This window comes from Colobus angolensis, unplaced genomic scaffold, assembly GCF_000951035.1.
Source record: "Colobus angolensis palliatus isolate OR3802 unplaced genomic scaffold, Cang.pa_1.0 Scaffold62, whole genome shotgun sequence".
NCBI lineage: Eukaryota > Metazoa > Chordata > Mammalia > Primates > Cercopithecidae > Colobus > Colobus angolensis.
This window is the reverse complement of record NW_012119821.1, coordinates 10,876,317-10,897,546: the sequence shown is the minus strand read 5'-3', so window position 1 is coordinate 10,897,546 and position 21,230 is coordinate 10,876,317. Positions and strand designations below refer to the sequence as shown.

General features: G+C 34.7%; 1 protein-coding gene across 9 annotated transcripts in view; it reads right to left on the bottom strand.

The window, feature by feature from the left end:
- Window positions 1-21,230, bottom strand: part of CSNK1G3 (casein kinase 1, gamma 3) — a 103,940-nt gene that overhangs the window by 56,575 nt on the left and 26,135 nt on the right. For 8 of the 9 annotated variants that reach the window (XM_011963724.1, XM_011963721.1, XM_011963723.1 and 5 more), the window contains exons 1-3: window positions 13,406-13,837; window positions 7,304-7,344; window positions 2,725-2,794 (exon numbers count right to left, since the gene is read on the bottom strand). In XM_011963724.1, the coding sequence (XP_011819114.1) occupies window positions 2,725-2,794; window positions 7,304-7,344; window positions 13,406-13,583 (289 nt within the window). In that variant the 5' untranslated portion in view covers window positions 13,584-13,837. Of the gene's footprint in view, window positions 1-2,724; window positions 2,795-7,303; window positions 7,345-13,405; window positions 13,838-21,230 lie in introns of those variants that run through there. The other variant, XM_011963720.1, reaches the window with a different exon arrangement.

Below are 21,230 nucleotides of genomic sequence, written 5' to 3'. Positions count from 1 at the left end.
TAAATCCATTTTCAATTTCTTTGTGGTAAAATACACATAGAACTTATCATTTAAACCATCTTTAAGTGTACAGTTCAGTGATATTAAGTACATTTACATTACTGTACAACCATCACCACTATCCATCCATCTCCAAGATATGTTCATCATCCCATATTGAAACTCTTACCCAGTGAACAATAACTCCCCATTTCTGCCCTCTCCCCAAGCCACCAGAAAACACCATTCTACTTTCTGCCTCTATGAATTTGACTATTCCAGGTTCCTCATGTAAGTGGAATTTATTTGTCCTTTATTTGTCTATTTTTGTTGGTGAGTTTTAGAAGTTCTTTATATATGCTGGATGATACTTAAATATATCTATTTTTAAAGAGAATATTAACAAATTGCTATATAAATGAAATTCAGCAAACCATAGGAAAATTATAGGCTGAGTTACTCTAAATAGCCCATTTATAATTAAGAGCAGTCTGAAAATATCTTTTCAGATATGAATTCCAAAATCAAACTGTTTAAAAGTCATCAGTTCTTCCAAAACAATTCAGCACTCTTGATTTTCTACAAAGCTCATAAAGGTACTTAAAAATGCTTTCATAAAATTCACAAATGACCGAAAAAAACCACAAAAAACATGCCCATATTCACGACTCGTACAAAGTACTCTAAAATACCCACACGTGTCAGAGCTCAGAGCCACATGATGCACACCTTCAGAAGGACCATTTGTATTTCAATCTATGTAAATGACACCCATAGAGCACAGAGGAGCATAGCACCCTTAGTAAACAGAGACTACCCTGTAAATGGTGGTCCCTGCAGTTGTGCAACACTGCAGTCCTATGGCATTCAAGTCCTAAAAGATGTTTCATTTTTAGTCTTACTACCTCTGACCTAGTTTTTAAATATAAAACAGAAAAAAGTTAAAATAATAAAAGTACACATTTGTTATTCAATTCAATGACTTGCTAAACTCTAAACTAACTTACTCATTTCTAATTAAACCACTTAATCCTATTCTTCCAAATGACAGTTTTACTACTGTACTAGATAGATGTGTGTTTTTTTATCACCCTGGCATCCAATTCCCCTTATATAACACCTCGATTTCCCTAAAGTTCGGATAAGCATTTGATCTAACTTGAGGCAATCAAATTCATAGTAATTAAATCAGGGATAAGCATGACATAAGGCAGTAAGATTTAGTTCTACAACTTTTGCTGAAAGTTTTAGGAAAGAGATGCTTTCATAATTGCTAAGCCTAGGTTACTGGTGGCCACCTCCAGCATCTCTTAAGAAGGGCCAACCAGAGAGTGAAGCCTACACATACTCAAAAGGCATATCATAGAGACTTGAGATGCTGATGACAGTATTTGAAGCACTGGATAGAACAATGTCTTATATATCAAGTCATTTTCTTGAATTTCCAAGTACATGAGTCAACAAATTCATTTTATTCCCACTTAACTTCTTATTTGCTAGTCTTAACTAATATGTATAGTTTCACACATAATTAGTTTTATCCCAATAGCCTTTAAATCCCAGTTGTCAGTGATAATTCTGATAACTCCCTGAGTCCTGTCTGTATCAGACTTAAATACGTATTATAAGAAGTCTGTAGTGATGAACACATTACTACAAAATTTAAAACTTATTGTCCCTGCAATGACTATTCATTTGCAAAGTGTGCTCTTAGAAAAACAGAATGTAAAATTGATATCAGTATTAAATGGACAGCTCTATCCATAGAATGTAAACATACATGAAGAAATTCCATTTCATTAAATCTGGAGAAACAAAATTCCTCTACCTGTATCATACAAGAAGCTATACAAGTAAAATCCTTTATTGAATAGAAGTATACAGAAAAGTGCTGTGAGAACCTTTTAACATAAAGAAAATGTAACATACAATAGAAAGTTTTTCCATGAATTATCTGTAGTGGCATGAAATAATCTCACTTAAATTTAGAGTTTATCTAAAAACATACCCACATTTGTTGCCAAGGGTCGCTGTAACAAATTACTACAAATTTGGTGGCTTAAAACAACAGAAATTTATTTTTTCACAGTTATGGAGGTGAGAGTCTGAAATCAGTTTCGCTGGGCCAAATCAAGGTGTTTGCAAGGTCACACTCCCTCTAGAGACTCTAGGTGAAAGTACTAGAAGCCTCTCCCAGGTTCTTATGGCTGCTCTGCTCCAGTCACAATGCCTACTCCTTTTCTGTGTGTATAAATGTCCCTCTGCCTCTCTTACAAAGATACTTGTAATTGCATTTAATGCCCACTAGATAATCCAGAATAATCTCTCCATCTCAAAATCCTTAATTTATTATACCTACAAAGTCTTTCTCATACAATAACATGTAGAGGTTCTAGGGATTATGATACAGATATCTTCTATGTGGCCATTTTACAGCCTACCACTATATTATAAGCCACTTCAACAGCTATAATAGTGCCAAAAAGACTAAGAATATGGGAGAAGTATGCATTTTATATTCTCATATTAAATTTTTTCACAATGTTCTCTACTTGTATCAACAGAAACATAAAAAGCTCCAAATTTGTCATAAAATTAAAAAGGGATCCTAATAGTAAGAAAATGTATAATAAACATAGCCATATGAAGTGATTTTCTTAACCAAACTTAAAAAAAATTCCTTGAAACTAAAAAGTCACGACAATCCACTTTATTTCAAATTTAAAAATTAATACAAGACTTTACCTCCAGATCCTAACTGCTTATAGAATCTGTATTCCAAATGTAGCTGTGGTGCTCTTGATTTCATGGGCTCCTAATTGAAAAAACAAACAAAAAAAGACATTTAAGTTATTAAAAGGGCACTAGGCCCCAACACAAATGTTACAAATTTTGGTGTCAATGCCTATATTATGTAATAGTCTAGTAGGTATCTTTGTCTAAGATTAGATTCATATAAAAATCAACTTTCTGTTCAATGTAAAATAAAATGATGCTACAAATGTACATAAACTAAGTAGCCATTAGATCAGGCAGCAGAAAAATCCCTTAAGTTTGACTCCGACCCTGAGAAAAATATGTTCTGAACATTCATCACTAGAGAAATGATGGCCCTTTTACTATTTCTCCGGTTCCCCAAATTCACCTCTGAACTGTGTATTTCTTACATAAAGGTTCTAGATTAAAGTTAAGCCATAGGATAGTAAGAAAGAACAAAAATGGTAATATGAAAATGTTGATAGTAGCAACAATGTCTTAAATTTTTTTTCCCTAAGGTATAACTCATATACAATAAAACACACAGTTCATAAGCGTTAAATCCGTATCAACTCCATATATCCCTATAACCACCACACCAATCTATAGAGCATTTCCATCATCCCTTTTTTACTTCTACCACCTTTGCATTAGTTTTGCCTATTGCTGGATTTCACCTAAATGATACACAGTGTATGCTTTCTGTTGTGTCCAGCTTTTATCATTCGACATAAAATGTTTTTGAGATTCATACACACACACACACACACACAACATGTACAGAGGAAACATAGGTTTTAGACATTAGAAATAATATTAAATATGAAAATACAAGAAGTAGAAAACTGTAACAGGGTAACAGGAAATTTAAAAAAGAACCAACAGAAAAGTATAACAAGGTAAGAGAAAGTTTCAAAAAGAATCAATAGAACTTTGAAAAATAAGAGAATACAATAACTAAATTTAAAACTCATTTTGCCATCAGATTAGCATAACAGAAGAGAGAATTTGGAAACTGTAAGGCAGACAGAAAAACTATACAGAATGCATCATGAAGGAAGAAAAATTGGAAAACAGAAGAAAAGATTAGAGACCTGGACAATCCAGTGAGGTTTAGTATGGACTTGATAAGAGTACCAGGAGGAAACGAGACAGAAAAGTCAGCAGAGGCAATAATTGGATAAATCATTGCTATGAATATTCAAGAATTGATGAGGATAACAAACCACCAATTCAAGAGGAATGTGAATCCCAAACAGGGTAACTAAAAAGAATTTTATACCAACACATCATAATGAAACTATGAGCAACAACAAAAGAATTCACATAAACAACATTAATATCCCACTGCAAAATTTATGAATTTTATTACAGGAGAAAACAATCAGCTTAGTTCTTGAGAGGCAGGATAGTACAGTAGTTAAGAGCACAGACACTGAAACTAAATTGTACTAGGTTTGAATCCTAAATCCTCTACTTCTAACTGTGTAACTTTCAGCAAATTATTTAACTTTTCTGTACTTTCCAGTTCCCTCATCTGTAAAATTGGGTTAAAACTTAACCTTTCTATAAAGTACTTAAAACAGTGCCTGCTATACATATAGCACTATATTACCTATAATTATTCAGTTAACTACCTAGAAGTACATAACCTTAAGATGCAATAAAAAGATGTCCATGTAAACAATCACAAATAAAATTAAATATGTAACTTATTCAATCACTAATACCCCTTAGATAAAAATAGAGACCCAAATCTGACTTAGTTGAGTCATTTCAACTAGATTCCAGTACTTAAGCAGCAAAGTTTTAACACTATATAATAAAAGTCACCTTCCCCAGGATGACATTTTCATTATTCATGTACAACAAGATATAAGGATGGTAGCTCAGGTAATATTAACAAATTATCTTGAAACAAACTATTGATCTGAACTAGGGTAATACTAGACAAATGAAAAAAATCTTCATAAGAGATGACGAAGCTGAAAGCAGTCACAGAAATCTGCTCTCCAAACTCAGGTTATCAAATTATGCCTTTATTTGTACCAAGCAAAGTATAAAAGCCAGATAGCACTGAGGTATACAGACATAAGATTTTCAAGTGATTACTTTTATGGCATGTCTAAACAAAATCACGTTATCTGGCACAAATAGATATAACAGATACAAATGAAAAAACATATAAGGAAATAATGAACTAAGTAACAAACTATCATTCAACGGTATATGTGAAAAGTTTTCTGTCCTTCTAATATTTTGGATGAATCTGAGGTGAACATGACTAGATACCACTCTACAATCTCAAAATACTAGAAACATAGATCCAAAACTATTCCTAGTTCCCCCAAAGAACAATGAATACCATAATTATTACATGTAATGCTGATCATTGTGCTTTAAACGATCATTTAAAGCTGATCATTTTGCTTTCTCTCTCCAAAAAAGGGGAGAAAAGTAATTAAGAGGACAGAGATACAGCACAAAAATAAACTTTAAAAAGTGATACATGGGTATGTATATAAGAAGGCTGAAAGATGACATAATAAATGTTTAGTAAGGCATCAATGGTCTGAACAAGTTCCAAATCTATAAATAATAGGACCTAAGGATCACCACTTAATGAATGTAACAGACAAGGAAAGGTCAGTCTAGAGCAGGGGTTTCTGCTTTGACACCATGGTTTATCTGCCTTAACATATCAGATAAATATCATAACACGCTCCCATGAGTACAGTTGCTCTCTACAGGCTGTTGCATCAATAGCACAGACTGTAAACACTGCCACACGTTTATCTTTCCACACCACAAGAATTGTTGTAGGTTCAGGACCACTGGCCTACAACATGAGAAAAGGAAGAATTTCAAAGAAATGAAAGTCGGCAATGCCTGTTCAAACAATGTCCAGGCTGGGCGCAGTGGCTCAAGCCTGTAATCCCAGCACTTTGGGAGGCCGAGGCAGGAGGATCCCACAGTAGGCCTCCCCACTGTGATTAATATTCACCAACCTCTTGTTCTGATTTTATGCTCATGAGGGGACCTTGTAATTTTAACTTGGCTTTCTATGTACATCGGCCTATAGAAAGAAATTTGGGCTTTCTAGACCTGTAAAATACCTCATTATTAGTTAGAAATTCACTCTTTCCTGAATCTGAGAGCTTGATAATGTGAATTGATTACTGTGAATCCACCTCTAAGAAACGCTGACAACTGGTGAGATAACCTTACCAGGTTTTGTTTCATAAGCCAAGGACCAGATCTTAATACCAAGATGGACTCATCTAGCTAAAACCCAGTTTAAAGCCACATGTCCGCCAACCAGTCTCTCTTCATGGCACTGCAACCCTACTGTACATCTTTATTTTGAGTGAAAATAAACATTTGTTACACTAAAACTTGATCTATACTCAAAAGATACTTAATATTAAATAGTAGAGTTTTTCTATTTCCTCCCATTTGCCTCTTCTCCTAATAGTCTCTCTTTTATATATTCATTTCACATTACCCTAAGAACAGAGGTTATATTGACAGACAAGGTTGAGAAAGGCAGAGAAAACCAAGCCATGCTAAACTTCAGGGAAACCTGGCTGCAAACCAGACAGAAAAGTTGTACCAGAAAAAGTATGTCGTATAAAAATAATTCCTAGATCCCAATTTTTCCAAAAGAGATCTCTCTCTGCTTTGCAGCTGTCATACTGGGCATATTGAAGACTTTAGAATAATTTCACGGGAGTTTGCTTTCCCTGTTATCTATCACCTACCACATCAATCATTTCTGGATCCCTGAAAGTCAAGCAATACCCAGCTTTGCCATATATATGAAGTAACAATTTAAAAAGAAACTTCAGAAGCTACCTGGAAGTATGTTGTCAAAGAATATAATCCTGAATACTAAGAACACTTTTGTTTTATCAAAATGTTTGAATCAGAAGGCAAAATCTCGTTAATTTTTATCTAATTAAAAAGCCTTCCCGCCGGGCGCGGTGGCTCAAGCCTGTAATCCCAGCACTTTGGGAGGCCGAGGCGGGCGGATCACGAGGTCAGGAGATCCAGACCATCCTGGCTAACACGGTGAAACCCCGCCTCTACTAAAAAATACAAAAAACTAGCTGGGCGAGGTGGTGGGCGCCTGTAGTCCCAGCTACTCGGGAGGCTGAGGCAGGAGAATGGCCTAAACCCGGGAGGCGGAGCTTGCAGTGAGCTGAGATCCGGCCACTGCACTCCAGCCTGGGAGACAGAGCGAGACTCCATCTCAAAAAAAAAAAAAAAAAAAAAACCTTCCCTAAATTAAAAATAGGGCCATGATCCAGAAATTCAGTTCTATAATGCTGCCAAAGTAAAGGGATTGAGTTTTCGTGGCACAAACAAAAATGTCCTACACATTACCATATGCTTTAAGAGCAGGATGATGTTAGGAGCTTAACAACAAAAGATTAGCTATGCATATAACTGTCAAACAAACATCCAAATTACAAATGACATGCAAACAAAAAATAATTAAAATATGTAAATTAATCACTTAAAAAGTAACAAAAATAATTAAGAAAATTAAGAAACAGGAACTTACCAACTTAATTGCCACATATTCATTTGTGTATAAATTTTTCCCTTGAAAAAGAAAAAAAAAATCAGATTCTGCAAGTAACTGATTTTAAAGATACATTATATAAAACTCTGAAAAAAAGCACATAATACATTTAATTAAAGCATAGGTTTTTGCTTCTACTTGGCAAAAAAACTTCACAAGGAAATATTTAAACTTATTATCAACTCAATGATGTATTTAGTATTTCACCTAGATTCAGAGTAGAAAGTGATACAAACACTACAGATACTAATAGTCCACTTATAAAAATGGAAAAATTCTGACTTTGTTGGAATATTGTATACAATTTAAAAGTAATCAGTAGTCAAATGCATGCTGAAAAAATTTCAAAACCAGAACTCCTATATAAGAATACCAAACTCCTCTCCCAACCACCATTTCATTTTAAATCCATCGTTATTATGAGATATAATCTTACTAGGACTCGTATTTAATCCGGTAAATATATTAAATAAACTTAAAATATCTGAAATAAAATTTTAAAACATTCGATAATTGGCTGTGATAAACTAATTAACCACTTTGAGGAGAAAAATAGTTACTGGCGCCTCACCTTACAACCAAATTAATTCCAAATATCTTAAGAGTTAAATACAAGCTAAAAACAAGAATATTTATCACATCCATACATTAAGGATTTTCTGAGCATAACAAGATCATGGCTGGCGCAGTGGCTCACGTCTGTAATCCCAACATGCTGGGAGGCCGAGGCAGGCGGATCACGAAGTCAGGAGTTCAAGACCAGACTGACCAACATGGTGAAATCCTGTCTCTACTAAAAATACAAAATTTAGCCAGGCATGGTGGCGTACACCTGTAATCCCAGATACTCAGGAGGCTAAGGCAGCAGAATTGCTTGAACCCAGGAGGCAGAGGTTACAGTGAGCCAAGATCGCACCACTGCACTCCAGCCTGGGCAACAGGGCGAGACTCCATCAAAAAAATAAAAAAATAAAAATTAGGATCATAATGTTTTATACAAATTTGATTACATAAAATATTTAAAATATTGAATATCATTAGAGATTTAATATCACTAACATGTAAAGAATTCAAATGAATTACAGTAATCTTTAGCACTGGCAAATCAAAAATAATCTAGAAAATTCCAACTGGTCAGCATCTGTAGTCAAAGTAGAGTACTAAGGAGAATTTTGGAAGCACTAAGTATATGAAGATAATTTGATTAATGTGTAAGTACATTAAAAAGAATGAAAAAACAGTACATGATTTCTGAATTTCCAGTATTTTTTCAATTAGCATATATTACTTTCATGGTGAGGAAAACAGAACAATGACAGTTTTTTGTTTTTGTTTTTGTTTTTAACAGTGAGAGCAACTGGCCCTGGTCACATTGGCTACTGAACACAGAAGCAGCAATCAACAACTTTGACACATGTGATTTTCCAACATAATAGCCTGAACCTCCTTCCATACAGCAGCTGATGAACAGCAGTAAAACTTCTAGGCAAAATTTCAGCTTTAGTTGTGTTGCTACCTTTGTACAGTAGTGTTTATTTATACAAATATTATAATACTTTTCTGAATTTTGTCCTTATTGTACAAAATTGAGTGAAAATAAAGGACAAAAAGAAGTATTCATATTAACACTAAGTAACATAGGTGTCATAAACTCAATAGTTGGCAAAAAGGATGGAACTCAACAGAAGTTCCAAAAGTGGTCAACTTTAAGCTCTTTTCATATACTCATTGAATTTATATACATATTTTCAAAAATTACAGAATATTTCATATTTTTAGTCAATTAGTTCAACATTTAGATATACCTTCATATATATTTTTAAAAATGCATTATGTATGAAAAGTTAGGTTTCCTCTATTAAACTTGGCAGTAAATAATTTAATGATATTCACAATGAAGAACTTAATGTCAAAGAACATTAACAAAAGACAATTCTGGTTTTGAGTTCCAAGACAGAATTTGTATTTCCCAAACATATTATCATCTTTTCATAACTATTTTGTATATGATGTTTATTCATAAGTACACAAGGAAAAAACTTTACATGACAAGAAGTTAGGTTAACTACAGATCTCAAAGAATCAAAATATACCAAATGCCTCTAAAAGTACTATTTTTGTACTCCAATGTCTACCTTTGAGGTCACAGCAGAAAGCTAAATCCTAAAAGGATCATCTTTTTTTGAATACTAGAGATTTTGCTGAAACTTGAAGTCACAATGATGAACAAAGATTAAACAAAAACACAAGTGCATTTTTGTCACCTAGCATAGCCACAGCCTCACTTTTAACCAGTATTTGTTATACACAGAAACAAACAAATGATGCAAAGTGTGTGTTTATGTACAGTGTGAGTAAGGTGTGAGTAAAAGGGAAGGAATGTGCATGTAGTGAGAATCCCATTAAAAGAAAAATCCAAGTAAACTGGTGCCAGTTAAGTGATGTTTTAATCCAATTTTAAAAGACATTTCCAGGAAAGCATTGTGCTATATTAAACTTGAAAATATAGTTTTACCAATTTTGTGGCTTTGGGGTGGTAATTATCAAAAACTATTTTCTTCAAAAACTATATATGTTTACAGCAGAAACAACTATTTACCCACCAATAGCCATTCTCCCCCTACAGAATGCCCAAGCTTGAAAATGGCTGCCCTGCTAAAGACTACACTGCCCGCCTCTCTTTCAGCTTAGTGTGGCCATGTGACTTAAGTTCTAAATATCAGTAGATATTAAGTATGTTCCTCCTCACTTCCAGAAAGGAATGTATATGCTCCTGCCCCTTTTTTTCTGTATACTTGCTGGCTGGGAGATGGAAACAGCTAAAGCAATTTGTGCACAGAGACTGAAGTCATATATTAAGGATGCAGAGGTACCCTGACAGCCTTGGGGTTTCTCCCTCTGGTCTGTGTGGTGTGAAATGAAAATAAACCATTTGCTTGAAACCACTATATATTGGATATAGTGGGGTTTTTTTGTTACCGTCTTACAGTCTATTCCTTAGTTATGACATTTTTCAGGTAAGTTTTATGGTAGCTTCGGTTAGAAACAGCAGAAAAATCAATAAACATGAAAATGATGAACCCATTCAAATCTATATACTCATTTGATAATATATTGTAAGGCCTGCAGAATTTTCAACAAAGCAATTATCAAATATAAACAATAAAATAAGGAGTTACTAGCTATGTAGGAATAAGAAAAGAAAAAACAAAAATAAGAGATGTTATGGAAGCTCCTGTGGCATACTTAATTATGTCAAAAGTTACAATGTCTTATTTCAGACATGGTTATTCATAAAGCAATACATAATATTCTCTTCTGTGCTCTTTTATATGATAGACAGATGTGGCCACAGAGTACAAAGGAAAGTCCCTCATGAAAACAAAGGTTATTATACTTACAAATTCTGGACAGGAAGTCACATCACATGCCACACAGGATCACCGGGGAAATGCTAGGTTTTGGTTAGGTGGCAGAAAAACAAGAGCAAGGGGAATGCCTAGGCCAAACCATTTACTGGGGTTTCCCAGGGAAAGGCAAGGCAGGGCAGGGTAAATGGTTAAGGATTACTTAGTTTGAGTAATTCTAGTGACTTCTGGGCTATAAGAATGGGTCTCTAGCTTCCAGGTACCTGGCCCTGGGGATGATAAGGTAGAGGAATATTGCCTCCTGGGTGTATAGGCCAGATAGAAAAGGGGTGGGGATTGGTTAGTGTGCATATCATAGGCATGCTCCCAGCTCAGTTTTTGGCTACTTCTAAGAATTGGCTAACCTCTGGAGGGGCAATCTCTTCCCAGCCAGAAAGGTTTTTTAAGACGTCAAAACATCATAATATACAGAAAAATAAAAACACATATATAATATGACCCTATATTTTAGCTAGCTATGTTTGGTCTTACTCAGTGCCTGTCAAAAACATTCCTAGGAGTTTGACTGCCTGACCTAGAAATCATCTACCAATGCAGAATGCAAACCTTACTACCAACACATAAAAGACAATTACAAACACAGATGGTTCTCCACTATGATGGTTCGATTTGATGTATTTCAACTTTGTATAATGATGTAAAAACAACATGCATTCAATAGAAACCATACTTTGAATTTTGATCTTTTCCTGAACTAGCAATATGAAGTATGATACTATCTCACTATGCTGGGCAGATGCAGCGAGCTGCCGCTCTCAGTCAGCCACACAACCATGAGGGTAAACAACCAATATTCTACAGCATACTGCGTGGCCAGCATTTTCTGGATATTGTGATTTGAGGTTTCCAATGTCATTATGTCTATAAAATGCCTGTTTTCAACTTATGAAATTTCAACTTAAGATGGGTTTATCAGGATGTAAAGCCATCTTAAGTTAAGGAGCATTTGCACACCAAATCACCATCCTTATTTATTTCTTTTTAGAGACAGGATCTCACTATATTGTCCATGCTAGACTCAACCCCCTAGAATCAAGGGATCCTCCTATCTCAGCTACTCCACTCCAGTAACTGCCCCACCACACCTGACTGTTCATTTTAAAATAAAAACAGAATCCAGATAAAAATGATAAACACATATTTAAATTTAAAAGCAAATAAATGTAATTTAAAATTATTATTTTAAATGTTTACTTATTCTTTTTAATCTCATGGCCTTTTTTTTTTTTTTTTGAGACAGAGTCTCACTCTGTCACACAGGCTAGAATGCAGCGGCACAATCATAGCTCACTGCAACATTAAACTCCTCAGCTCAAGTGATCCTTCTGCCTCAGGCTCCTCAATAGCTAGGACTACAGGCATACACCATCACACCTGGCTAATTTTTTATTTTCTGTAGAGACAGACTCTCGCTATGTTGCAGAGGCTGGTCTTGAACTCCTGGCCTCCAGTCACCCTCCTGCCTTGGTCTCCCAAAGTTCTGGGTTGATAGATGTGAGCCACCATGCCAAACACCACAGGTCTCAACTTTTAAAAGCCCTGCAATGTCTGGGACAGTCTTCTACCCCTAAAAAGAACTGCCCAGGCCCAAATACCAACAGTACTTTTTTGAAAATCACTTACCTATAACATGTATACCTTATAGTCTTTCTTACCCAATACTAACCATATAAAATTTCAGTACCAGTAATCAAATGTTAAAGATGTATCTATTAACGACGTTTTAAAGAAAGTACTTTAAGAATATAAATCAGCTTTTAACATTAGTGTTTATCCAGGTATAGAAAGACTAATGCTCATAATAACATTTTCTTAACAAAGAAACCATCTGAGGCTTTTTGAAAAAGCAGTAAAATACCCTTTTAGAAGTCTATGAAAAAGGAAGAATAAATGATTAAACTAGCTCTACACATACATATTATAAGTATACATAAAACACAGAGACATATTATAAGTATACATGAAACACAGAGATATAGAGATAATACATTTAAATAAATTTACATAAATATACAGATACACACACACACACATCAAAGACCCATACACAAGGCAGATAGATAGAGCAGACAGATGTACTAAAAAGCCATCATACTCCTATTCCTACCTATTCACAGGCTACAAAAGAAAGGGGTGTTTTACTTCTTTTTCAGTATATGACATATATAGCTCCACCCCAGACATACGTGGGGCAGAAGGGTAGAAAGGAAAAAATTAAATTACAGTGATGTAAATTTCATTAATTCTATGCAGTTTCAGTATATTAACTTGACTTTAAGCCATCCCTATGCCCCAAAAGTTATCAGTTACTAATCATTTTTGAATCTGAAAGAGTAGCCTAAAAATCATTCCTAAAGAACACTGCAAAGGCTTTACTGGCAGCTATTTCAGCCTACTGGGCTATTTTAATTTAATTGTTTTCTCATAATCTGGATGGTCAATCTCCAGATGATTAAAGTAGACATTCCTGTACTAGGACATTTCTTACACATGAAAATACAAGTACAAAAGAAATTTCCAACATATGTATTCTTTAAAATTACCACAACCATTAAACAACTAAACAATTAAATAACTAAATCATTTTCATTAGAAAGTATCTTCCAATTTTTAAAATGTTTCTAACATAATGGAATAAACAAAATACTCTTACCTAATCGTAATTCTCCAAAATTGCCACATCCAATTTTTTTTCCAACTCTAAAGTTAGGTCCAACCATTAAAACTCCAGACGATGAAGACCCAGTTCCTCGAGTGTTGTGTCCCGATCGACCACTAGGTCGTGCCATTCTATCATCTGATTTGTCCTTGTCTTTCTTTTTATTTTCCATATCAAGTTTGCGGTACTCCACTTTGAATTCTTTAATCAAGACAAGCACACTGAAATAGGGTATTGTGAAAATAGGTACATCACTAGGTAACTGTACCAGATGGATAATGTTAACATTCAAATTGCAGTAGGTAGTCAATTAACTGCAGCATGCTCATCCCATTCGTAAAATTTTTCTCAGTTGTCTTTTCAGCAAAACATGTCTTCAAAATTATCTTTTCAGTGATGTGAGCTGATATTGATAGAGAGCTAGAATATTAAGAAAATGAAATTAGTCAACTAAGAATTTTGAAATACATGTCTGGGAAATTAGATAACATAACAAAAGTTTAGGCAAGAATTACTGCTATCTATTGATGCCCATTGAAATCAAACCACAGTACACTTTTTTATTTATATACCTTAATACCAAAGATATGAAACAAAGATATCAGGGATTCAATTACTTCTTAAAAATTAAAAAAAAGAACAAAATTATACTGTTTCATAAATCAACATACATTCACTAATATAAACCTCCCAACTTAAAATTACCTCAATTAGACAAAAAGTACTCAAAAAATTCCAGTAAGTCAATATAAGATTTTCAATTTAGAAGAACAGAATGAATTATAAAAATAAAGTACCTTAATAAAAATATATATTCCCCATGTTCATCTACTTAATAATTTTCAGTCTTTTTAAAATATATATTCTCATGATTTTCATTTATTCAATATTACCCTATAATTACACATGGGATTGGAGCACAGAACTGACAATATCAAGAACATTCTTCCTACCCCTCAAGGAAAATAATTAATTCTTATATAACATTTAACCTGGGCCTTAAAAACATAAATGTAATTTCGCAAGACTATGAAATGTTGACAGCCATCAACCTTATCAGATGCAGAAATTAGGTATTAAATTTCTAACATACAGATAACAACATTAAAGCTCAAAATATTTTTCAAGGCTTTTGGAAGAGTCTGCCCCATTCATATTCTCTGGGAATTGCAGTGATCAAATGTACCTCAATTCTGTGGTAATTCTGCACCCTTACAGGATTTCCCTACCTTTGTTTGAACAATTTGAGTGGGCTCTCATTCTTTGCTATTAAAGAAGCTATAACTTCAAAATACAGTCACTAATGAAGAAACAAGGATTGATATCAAATATTTATTCCTATTACAGAAGTTTTCTAATTATATAATGCAACCACAAGTGTTGAAACAAATAGTATTTTCTGAGTAATTTTCAGCAACTCCCCAAATATGCAATTACTGTTACAAGTAGTGACTAACTGGGGCCTGTGGTATAGGCAATAAGGGAATTTACCAAGACAGTTGGTAAAGAAAGGCAGACTTATTAGAAAAATTAGGAAAACACTTTGCAAGAAAGCAATGGGCAGATCAGCGAGAGAGGAGCTGACTGAAAAGACACCAAGGCTTGGTGGGGATTTTATAGGATCGTTCTTGTGCTGGAGAGGGCTATGTGCAGTACTGATAACGCCAAGGTTGCAGTGAGCTAACCTGCATTTTTCTATCAGCAGAAGGTCTGGTGTTAAGTTGGGCACAGGAAGACTGTGAGTTTTTTGCGCAGGAGGGCTACGTGTCCTGGACTATGAAGAAAGACAGACTTACAGCTTATCTGCTTTTACTTTTTACACTCCCCTGCTCCCACCAGCCTGACTCCTTTTCCCTAATTAGGATTCCACAATCAGTCCTAACACCCAGTCTATTTATGAAGTTTCTTGTTTTATTTGCCATACTCTTATTTGCAGATGAAACTGTGAGCTCCTGTTTACTCTGCTTCCAGCCATGACAGAGTAACTATACTGAATATCTCTGCCTGTTGTAAACAAGTAGAAAGCTGGACAAAACATATGAAGCACCTGTTTTTAAGCATCAAATAATAGGCAATACTGACTGTGATCCCTGAGAAAAAAACACAAAAGGTGGGTCTCACCTTCATCCAAGCTCTCTGGCTAGGAGCAATTTCCTGACCACAGCACAAGGAGGTGAGGCTCAGGCAACACACCAGTGATCACAGACCAGAATTTGCAGCTGTTGAAGTAAAAGGAATTTGCAGTACACAGTATCAAAAATGAAGGAGTTTTGCAGTGGAGTGGTGAGGTAAGGTGGCGGCAGGGCAGAAGGCTACGCTACATGTGTGCAAGGGAATAGTCTTAAAAAACGTAGCAGAAAATAGCTACTACAGTGTTAAATGAAGAATGGAGACACTGGAAGCTGCACAGAACTGAGAGACCTTAAAGTTCCTATTCAGTCATAGTAGAAGAAACTCACTAACATCCCAGCAGAACTGAGGCATTCAGCTCAGACGCCATAAAAACTCTTAAAAGTAAGGACCATACCCAACATAAGGCCTACTCTAGACTGTCCCAACTAAAGTCTAAAAATAAACCTAGATAGGATTCAGAGTAGCTCTGAGCACACTATCTGCATTCCAGAACAAAACTCAAGTCTCAAAAAGACAAAAAGCCAGACTCTCAACAATACTGAATTTCCAATGTCCATGACACAACTAAAAATTACCAAACATGTAAAGCAGCATCAAATGTAACCCATGGCCAAGAAACAAAGTTGTCAAAGGAGACAGACCCCAAGATGACCCTGATGTTTGAATTAGAAGACACGACTTTAACACTAATAAATAGCTGTTAGAATCCTATTTAACTGGAGAAAAAGAAGAAATCAAATAAACAGCTAAAAACTCCCCAAATTTGGTAAAACAAACAAACAAAAACACTAAATCTAGGCATACCACAGTCAAGCTGCTAAAATTCAAAAATTTTAAAAATCTTGAAAGCAGAGAGAGAAAAAAATACACATGACATACAGGGGAACTAACTTCTTATGAAAAACAACGGAGGCCCAGAAGAAAATGGAAGGATATTTTCAAAGCAATGAAAGGGGGAATAAAAACTTTCAACCTAGAATTATTTTTTCCCCTCTTTTTGCCACAGGTGTTGATCAATTCAGAATTCTACATCCAGTAATATTATTCTTTAAAACAAGGAGGAAAAAAAGCCATTTTTAGATGAAGGGAAGTTGAGAATTAGTTGCCAGCAGACCTGCACAACAGAAATGCTTTTAAAACAGTCCTTTAAGCTAAAGTAAATCACATAATACCAGACAGAAATTTGAAACTTTAAGAAGAAATCAAGAGCACTGAAAGTAGGAAATGCACGGTTATTCATTTCCTTTAAAGATAAATTACTATTTAAAGCATAAACAATTTCTTAGTATCATATACAACAGGTAAAAGTAAAATATATGACAACATAAATGGCAATGAGGGGGAGTTGTAAATGGAATTACACTGTTTTAAGATTCCTTCTTGAAAATTATTGAGAGAAGATTTTAAGTCTTCTCACCACACGCAAAAAAATGTGAGGTAATGCATATGTTAATTAGCTCTATTTAGCTATTCCACAATGTATACTTATTTCAAAATGTCATGTTCTATACAATAAATATATATAATTTTTATTTGTTAAATATATAAATTAAAAATAAAACAGATGGGGAAAATATTATATTTGTGAAGAATTATGTGGTTCCATATTAATTCCAGGTAGCCAATAAGTTAAAACGCACATTTTAATACCTAGTTCAAACAATAAAAAATTAGTTACAATAGGAATAGCTAGAACACCAGGACAAGAAATAAAATGAAAGATTAAACATTACTTGGTTGAAACAACAGAAGAGAAACAAAAGACATATGAGATAAAATAAAACAAATAGCAAGACAGTGGACTTTAAAGCATACATAAAATGAAATAGACCAGATTTTCCCCCAAAAAGGCAAAAATTGTCAGACTATATAAAAAAGCAAGACTCAATTACAAACTGTTTACAAGAAACTATTTTAAATACAAAGACAAGCAGTGGCTCACAACTGTAATCCCAGCACTTTGGGAGGCAGAAGTAGGTGATTCTCTTGAGCTCAGGAGTTCAAGACCAGCCTGGGTAACATGGTGAGAGCCCGTCTCTACTAAAAATACAAAAATAAAAAGCCGGGAGTGGTGGCGCACACCTGTAGTCCCAGCTACTTGGGGGGCTGAGGTGGGAGAATGGCTTGAACCTGGGAGGCAGAGGTTGTAGAGAGCTGAGATTGAGCCACTGCACTTCAGCCTGGGCAACAGAGTGAGACCCTGTCTCAAAATAAATAAATAAACAAATACAAATATAAGATAGACTGAAAGTTAATAGAAAAAGATATATTGTGTAAATAGCACATATACGAAGCTAGATCTAGATAATACTATCAACTACCTTGAGCTAACTGACATTTATAAAATACCGCAAAATAAAATTTCCTTTCAATGCTCACCAAGAAAAATCGTATGTTGTGATATAATTTAAATCTCAAGTAACTAAAATATTACAGCGTATATTTGGTCAAAATAGAATTAAATTAGAAATCGCCAGACTTGGTGGCTCATGCCTGTAATCCCAGCACTTTGGGAGGCCAAGGTGAGTATATCACTTGAGGTCAAGAGTTCGAGACCAGTCTGGCCAACATGGTTAAACCCCATCTCTACAAAAAATACAAAAATTAGCCAGACATAGTGGCGCATGCCTGCAGTCCCAGCTGCTCGGGAGGTTGAGGCAGGAAAATCACTTGAACCTGGGAGGTGGAGGTTGCAGTGAGCAAAGATCATGTCACTGCACTCCAGCCTGGGCAACAGAGCGAGCCACTATCTCAAAAAAAAAAAAAAAAAATTAATTAAATTAGAAATCAATAGCTGTATAGCATCTACAAAAGTCCCAAAATGTGAAAATTAAATGCACATTTAAATTCATGAGTTGATAAAAAATCACAACAGAAATTAGAAAAAAATCTAATTTGCAATTCTAATGCTTAGCAGAAAACTAGAAGCTTTAAATGCCTATATTAGAAAAGAAGTTTTTAATTGGTTATCTGGATTTCTTTCTTAAAACAGCTAAAGAAAAGAGCAAATCAGACAAGAGTTGAGGAAGTACTTCGGTAGAGTTATTACTAACATAGACTTACAGGAAAATATAGTCTTAATGAGCAAAAACAGGAATTCTCAGCTGATAAACGGCAAAATACCAAAACAAAGAGAAAAAAAAAAAGAGACCCTCAAATAAAAACTCTCATATCTGAAATGAAAAACTTCACTAGATACACTCAATGGCAAACTGGATAAAGCAGAAGAAAGTGTCAATAATTTCCAAAGATATTATCCAGATAGGAAAATCAACAAAACAGAAAACAGACCACAATAGAAAAAGTAAAGACAAAAACTGATTCTTTGAAAAAGGTCAACAAAATTTCTAACTCTTAGCAAAAATGATCAAGAACAAAAGAGAATATACAAATTACCAATAAGAACAATGAAAGAAAGGATATCAAAATGATCCTATAAATACTGAAGGACAAAGGACTATGAGTAACTTTAGGTCAATAAATTTAGTACAGATGAAATGGACAAATTCCTTGAAAAATGTAATATAGGGATACAAGGTGAAACAAAGTATCAAAAGTTCCATATCTATTTTTAAAACTTAATCTATTAAAAAAATTCCCATAAAGATGATTTCACTGGTGAATTTTATCAAATATTAGGAAAAAATAATACTATTCTAAAGCTCTTTCAGGACACAAGAATAATCAATTTACTTTGTGAGATCAGCACATTCCTAATACAAAAGTCTGACAAAAACAATTCAAGCAAAGAAAATTAAACCTGCACTTCTCATGAGCATAGATACAAAAATTCTTCACAACATAAGCAAGTATGTAGAAAGTTTAACAAATAATAAGCAAACAGGGTTTAATACTAGAAATGCAGGACTGACTTAACATTTGAAATCAATGCACCATCAAACTAACAGAAAAAAGAAAACCCACAGGGACTTTTTTCTTTTTTTTCTTTTTACCTGCTCTGTCACCCAGGCTGGAGTGCTGGAATGCAGTGACACAATCACAGCTCACTGCAGCTTTGAATTGCTCAGGCTCTGGTGATATTCCCACCCCAGCTTCCCAAGTAGTTGAGACCACAGGCGCACATCACCACACTCAGCTAATTAACTTGTTTTTTGTACAGACAAGGTTTTGCCACGTTGCCCAGGCTGGTCTCAAACCCTTAGGCTCAAGCAATATACCCGCCTCAGCCTCTCAAAGTGCTGGCATCACAGCGCAATGGGATAATTTCTACAGACAAGAGATTATGTTTGACAAAATTCAACCCACAACCAGGCGTGGTGGCTCATGCCCGTAACTCCTGCATTTTGGAAGGCCAAGGCTGCAGGACTGCTTGAGGCCAGGCCAGGCTGAGAAACAAAGCAAAACCCTGTCTCTACAAAAATGTATTTTTAAAAAATAATAATTTGAAATGGATCATAGACCTAAACACAAATACCAGAACCACAGAGAGGTATCTCTCCTAAGTAAAAATTTCTTAGAAGATGCTAAAATCACTAATCATTAAAAATCTTATAGAGTCATCAAAATTAATCATTTCTCATCAAACGACAGCTTTAAAAAAACAAATACAAACACTTCACAATGGGCTAAATTATTTTATATAAGTGTGGATAAATACGTTGCAACTGAACAGTAAGAAAAACTTTTTTTTTTTAATTATTAAACTTTAAGTTCTAGGATACATGTGCAGAACATGCAGGTATGTTACATAGGTACATGTGCCATGGTGGTTTGCTGCACCCATCAAACCGTCATCTACATTAGGTATTTCTCCTAATGCTATTCCTCTCCTAGCTCCCCACTCCCTGACAGGCCCCGATGTGTGATATTCCCCTCCCTGTGTCCATGTGTTCTCATTGAACAACTCCATTTTTTAAAATATAGAAATCATTTGAGCAGACTCTTTTCACAAAGAATATATACAAATTGCCACAAAGCATATGAAGCAGTGCTCAAATCATTACTTGTCATGCAAATATAAATTAAAAACAAAATGAAATATCATTTCACAGCCATTACAATAGCTAACATTTATAACACTGACAATATCAAGTGTTGGTAAGAATGAAGAACTAGAACTCTCAAAAAAGTGCTGGTGGGAGTAAACAATAGTATGACTTTGGAAAAAAGGTTGATAGTTTCTTACAAAGTAAAATATACACCTATCCTATGACCTAGCAACGCCACTCTTAGATGTTTACCCACGGAAATAAAAATGCATGTTTAGAAAAAGACTCGTACACTAATGTTTACAGCAGCCTCACTTATAGTAATAGTCAAAAATTGGAAACAATCCAAATGTGCATTAACAGAAGAATCAACAAATTGGTACAGTCATATAATAGATGACTACTCAGCATTAAAAAGGAACAAACTGCTGATACATGCAACAATATGGTGAATTTCTCAGACATTAGACTGAGTAAAAGAAGTCAGGCATAAACAATTACCTATTACACGATTCTAGTTATATTTAGCTCTAGAATCAGCAAAACTAAGCTGTGGTGATAGAAATCCTATCAGCGGTTAAGTAGGCTGGTGGGAAATTTGACTGTACAATGTCATGAGGAAACTTTCTGGAGGAAAGAAATCTTTTTTTTTATACTTTAAGTTCTAGGGTACATGTGCATAACGTGCAGGTTTTTTACATATGTATACTTGTGCCATGTTGGTGTGCTGCACCCAT